This window comes from Centruroides sculpturatus, unplaced genomic scaffold, assembly GCF_000671375.1.
Source record: "Centruroides sculpturatus isolate CEXI.00-Female unplaced genomic scaffold, Cexi_2.0 scaffold4624, whole genome shotgun sequence".
In the NCBI taxonomy this organism is placed as follows: Eukaryota; Metazoa; Arthropoda; class Arachnida; order Scorpiones; family Buthidae; genus Centruroides; species Centruroides sculpturatus.
The window spans coordinates 1-6,191 of NW_019388709.1; the positions used below are offsets into that span (position 1 = coordinate 1).

The following is a 6,191-nucleotide window of genomic DNA, read 5'->3' on the forward strand; positions in this document are numbered from 1 at the left end:
AAGTTTTCTATGATAAAAACGAGTAACTAATTTAAAATATCATATCAAGATGGAGAAGAATGGTATCCAGACCCTTGCACAACATGCAAATGCTTTTCTGGAAATCCAGTATGTGAAACAGAAAAATGTCAAGAAATTGAATGTAAAACTCATGAGTTCATTCCATTAGGAAAATGCTGTCCTATATGTGCAGGTATATGTTTTTGATTCAGTAGTGGAATTAAGTTTGATAGGGACTAACAAATAAACTTAAATTATAGTAATTTTATAATATATTGTATTGTACTGATACAAATGCCAAAATAAAAATATTGCCAGTTTCAAAATGAAAATAGTTTGTATCAATATTCAATTTAGATCAATATTTTAATTAATATTTAATTATGAAAATTTCAGATGAAGAAGAAGGAACTGGAGGTACAACTGATGTACCAGTAAGTTTCAATTTGTTTTTTTAATTAATAATATGACTTTAATCTGTGATTGGTAACTTTTCAATACTGATTGTGTGTGTTTTTGTCACTTAATCTACAGGGTGTTTCGAAACTCATGGGCAAAATTTTAAGGGGTGATAGAAAACATCTAAACAAGCAATTTTCACTATACATTACATGGGCGGAGAGCAATTCATAGGAGGTATCCATTACTGTCACCAAACACCAAACAGATAGAGTAGATACTAAATAATTTTTTTGACAGCATGTGTGGCAAAATTACAGAAACTGTTCAAAAGAGCGACCACCTGCGGTAATGCAGGCATTACACTTGCGACATAGGGAGCGGCGCATTTTTCAAACACACTCAGCATCTCTTGAATGGCACCGGCAGCAACAGAAATCCTGGCAACTAGGTCTACACGAGACTTTTCAAATGGCACCACAGGAAAAAGTCCAGGCAGGAGAGATCGGGCGAGCATGCAGGCCATGCTTTCTGAAATCCGCGGTAAAAATGACGATGTATAAGAAAACTCACTCTTTAATCTTTCCATTACAGCGCTGTCTAGTGGTTCACCACTTGCTCTCCGCCCATGCATTGTATGGTGAAAATTGCTTGTTTAGTTGTTTTCTATCACCCCTTAAATTTTTGCCCATGAGTTTCGAAACACCTTGTATAAAACCTTTGTTGTATGTTATTATTATGTGTTAAGAAGATAATGTAAAATTGAAGAATGCCAAAAAACAATCATTTTTACGTATATTCAATGCAATTTTAGATATTCTACAGTATTATAGAAAATGTATACAATACATATATGTAAGGGAGCTGAAGAAGTTTTACTTCTCAGAATATTAAAAATGAAAGTTATTAGCAATAGTGTTGGCTGACATGATGACCTCAAAGATTAGAGCTAATTAATACAATTAAACTAAATCAGCTTTGAAGAAGTGAAATCATAACGTTGAAATTTTAATTAAAATTTTGCATTGTTTTGCAAATTGAGGCAATTATTAAATTATATTTATCCAGTAAAAATAAGAATAATAGAATTAAGACTATTTATAGAAAGTAAGTTAGATGACTATTTATTAAAGGCCATCTTGGCTTAGCATTTTTAAAGAAAAATTAGAGATATTGTGCTAGATGGTAGCTTTGATCTTATCAATATTCAATTTAGATCAATATTTTAATTAATATTAAGTTTAGGGTCTAGCTATACTTATATCATATCATACAGTTTTATTTGGAAAATCCTCATAGTTCATAAATCTGCTTCACATTTTGTATAATTTCTCCTATTGTATTACAAAATTTTTATTACTTAGAGATCAAGTGTTATTTTTCTGAATTAACTTTGTCTAATGAACAGCTTAAACTGGTATTGAAATACCAATAAATCAATAATACACTTTATTTATATAAGTAGCAATTATTTAGTAAGCAAAACTTCTTGACCTGATGAAGACCTGTTTAACAGGTTGAAAACATTTGCTTATTTAATTATTGCTGCTTGTTTAAGGTGTACTGTTGATTTATTAACTTTCTTTCTCATAAATTTTCAACTTCCTTCAATGCAAAGGAAACAGTTGTATATATTTTTCTTTATTTTTAAGTAATTTTACTATAGTTAGCTATCTGGATTGAATCTTTAAAAGGCTTGCATACAAACATTTAATAGAAAATAAAATTTATAAAAAGTAATATTTTAAAGATTATTTTAAGTATTTTAAAATTTATATTATAAGTATTTTTATTCAATTCTTTGCAAAACCTTTCTAATTATACCTATTTTTTTAAATAAATGTTCAAAAAAGAACATTTATAAAATATTTTTTTAATAAAATTTTCATATTAAATGCTTAATGACTAGGTCTCTTCTTTTTTGATCAATAAATTGAATTAGAATGTAAAATGTGACAAGTTTTCTTATGAAGGATATTTATCACTTAAAATCTATTAATATTTAATTATGAAAATTTCAGATGAAGAAGAAGGAACTGGAGGTACAACTGATGTACCAGTAAGTTTCAATTTGTTTTTTTAATTAATAATATGACTTTAATCTGTGATTGGTAACTTTTCAATACTGATTGTGTGTGTTTTTGTCACTTAATCTACAGGGTGTTTCGAAACTCATGGGCAAAATTTTAAGGGGTGATAGAAAACATCTAAACAAGCAATTTTCACTATACATTACATGGGCGGAGAGCAATTCATAGGAGGTATCCATTACTGTCACCAAACACCAAACAGATAGAGTAGATACTAAATAATTTTTTTGACAGCATGTGTGGCAAAATTACAGAAACTGTTCAAAAGAGCGACCACCTGCGGTAATGCAGGCATTACACTTGCGACATAGGGAGCGGCGCATTTTTCAAACACACTCAGCATCTCTTGAATGGCACCGGCAGCAACAGAAATCCTGGCAACTAGGTCTACACGAGACTTTTCAAATGGCACCACAGGAAAAAGTCCAGGCAGGAGAGATCGGGCGAGCATGCAGGCCATGCTTTCTGAAATCCGCGGTAAAAATGACGATGTATAAGAAAACTCACTCTTTAATCTTTCCATTACAGCGCTGTCTAGTGGTTCACCACTTGCTCTCCGCCCATGCATTGTATGGTGAAAATTGCTTGTTTAGTTGTTTTCTATCACCCCTTAAATTTTTGCCCATGAGTTTCGAAACACCTTGTATAAAACCTTTGTTGTATGTTATTATTATGTGTTAAGAAGATAATGTAAAATTGAAGAATGCCAAAAAACAATCATTTTTACGTATATTCAATGCAATTTTAGATATTCTACAGTATTATAGAAAATGTATACAATACATATATGTAAGGGAGCTGAAGAAGTTTTACTTCTCAGAATATTAAAAATGAAAGTTATTAGCAATAGTGTTGGCTGACATGATGACCTCAAAGATTAGAGCTAATTAATACAATTAAACTAAATCAGCTTTGAAGAAGTGAAATCATAACGTTGAAATTTTAATTAAAATTTTGCATTGTTTTGCAAATTGAGGCAATTATTAAATTATATTTATCCAGTAAAAATAAGAATAATAGAATTAAGACTATTTATAGAAAGTAAGTTAGATGACTATTTATTAAAGACCATCTTGGCTTAGCATTTTTAAAGAAAAATTAGAGATATTGTGCTAGATGGTAGCTTTGATCTTTTATTTAGCAATGAAAAAAAAAAAAGATTTATTAACTTTTCTGAAATTTTGATATATCTGAAGGTAAATAATCCTTGTTAAGATTAACAAAAATTGTGTGGGATTGTTTTTATATTATTATTTTTTTGTTTTAATTAAAATTATTATTAACTTTTTGAGTTTTGAAGAAAAAAATTAATTGTGTAATTGAATGAAATATAATTTTTATTTTAAGAAGCTTGAAATTATAATGAATAATAAATTATAGACTTTCTTTCTAGAGGCCACCAGATCCAGGTCTTCCACGAGAACCTGTGATACCTGTTGTAGGGGTTCCTGGAGAAAGGGTAATTCAATCAACAACTTGAGAATTTATTTTAATTTATTTAATTTTAATATTTTAAGTATTAAAAGTTGTATTTTAATTATAATTTTTAACCGCTTATTTAAGTTTGATAATATCAAATGGAAATTTTGTATATCTATATTTTGTTACTTGGTTTTTATTTTAAAAATTAATTAAATATTTCATACTTTTAGGGAACTCCTGGAGAACAAGGATTTCCTGGAAGACCAGGAGAAAGGGTAAAAATTTTAATTTTTGACTGATTTAAAATTTATTGACAACATTATTTTATTTTACAAATAGTCAAAATTAAAAAAAGTTTTGTTTGTTTTGCTTGTATATAAATACAGTGGTACCTTGGTACTCAAACCATTCCAAACTCAAACAATTTGGTATTCAAACACATTTTCAGGGAAAAAATTGCCCTGTACTCAACTGAACAATCATGACCCACTGAAACAAATTTTTGGTTAATAACAAATATTCTTATCTTAACTTTAATTTTGTCATCTGTAGAAAAGTTTTCTATGATAAAAACGAGTAACTAATTTAAAAATAAAATGAAACCTTACAACTACCTATCTTCATCAGACAAAATTATACTTGATCCAGTTTGTTTTTTTTTGTTTTCACTTAATGCATGTGGAACACAATCATTATGTTTTGCAATCATTCCAAGTTAATGAAGTGTTTCAACAATACATGTCAGTGACACATTATTTGTTGCAAGTTCACAAGTTGTCATTTGTCAATTTTTAACAATTTCTTCGGGAAATTTTTTTGTTGACACTTTTGAGCACCTTTCTATTGTGTATCCTTTAGTTCAGAATTTCCCAAAAGGAACTTTTAAAATCACATTTGATATGTTCAAAGTTTTTGGAGCATCTTTCCCTTACACATTATGGATTTTTTAGCATTATATCCTTTACAAAATTCAAAAAGCATAATATGCCTGGTATGCATTTTATCTGCAGACATTTTAACTTGGTTTTATGCAAACAAAATGTGAAGTAAAATGTTTAAAATAAGCTTCTAAACAAAGAATACAATCTCTCATTAGCAATAATGTATTAAATGTCACAACTGTTATAATTAAATCACATATTTATGTTAAGTAATGACAGTTGTTAAAAATACACAAAAACTTTCTATTTAACCCAATAAAATTAATAGGCATATTTTGCTACTCTGTATTGCATATGAACTATTTTTTAGTATTTTTAATGATTTGTGCATGCTAGGCTTGTAAACTTCTTGTTAAATTTGTGTTAGATCCTAGTTAAAATGCTTTTATAAATATACTATTGGGGTCTGGAATGGATTAATTTAATTACATTAATTCTTATAATTTAATTACATTATTTCTATGGAAAAAATTAGTTTAGTACTTAGACTTCTGGAACAAATTAGTTCAAGTACTGTACTGAGATACCACTGTATATTAATAATGAATCATTATTATATTCTGAAAATACTTAATAGCATTGAAAATCTAATAACTTCTGTTTAAAACTGTTTGTAATATTTAGATATAGTACATATTATCTTTTAAATTAGGGCCAACCTGGTGAGTCAGGCGCTCATGGAATACCAGGAATGCCAGGTCCGCCAGGACCTCCTGGAGATGTAAGTATTTTTAACATTTTTTGTTTGTTTATTTTACAATATGTTGACCATCAAATATTTTTTAGATTAATTAATACGTAAATTTCCAATTCATTGATTTTATTAATTTCTCATAAGAAAATCTAGAATCAATATTTTTATTATTTTCAAATGCTCTCATGCCAGGTAATTAAATTACTTATATAGACAAATGTTGTCTGAAGATGTGTTCTGTTGCTTAACCGGCTCATAACCAGCCCCTTGGGTGGGTCACAGAGTAAAGGAGCGATGGGCATTCTCGTGGTCTAAACATTACATGTTCTGTTGCATAACCAGCTCTTTGGGTGGGCCACAGGGTAAAGAAGGGATGGGCACTCTCGATGACAACCAAAAAANAAACAATTTGGTATTCAAACACATTTTCAGGGAAACAAGGATTTCCTGGAAGACCAGGAGAAAGGGTAAAAATTTTAATTTTTGACTGATTTAAAATTTATTGACAACATTATTTTATTTTACAAATAGTCAAAATTAAAAAAAGTTTTGTTTGTTTTGCTTGTATATAAATACAGTGGTACCTTGGTACTCAAACCATTCCAAACTCAAACAATTTGGTATTCAAACACATTTTCAGGGAAA

The 6,191-nt window shown here is 29.0% G+C and overlaps 1 protein-coding gene across 1 annotated transcript; it reads left to right on the forward strand.

Annotated features, from left to right (window-relative positions):
- Positions 1–42: 42 nt before the first annotated feature.
- On the forward strand, positions 43–5,614 carry LOC111617049 (collagen alpha-1(I) chain-like; the record flags this gene model as incomplete). Its single annotated transcript, XM_023358386.1, has 5 exons — positions 43–193; positions 397–434; positions 3,883–3,948; positions 4,142–4,186; positions 5,505–5,614. Coding segments are annotated over 5 exons (410 nt in total), but the record flags the coding sequence as incomplete, so codon positions are not given.
- Between the last annotated feature and the right edge of the window lie 577 nt (positions 5,615–6,191).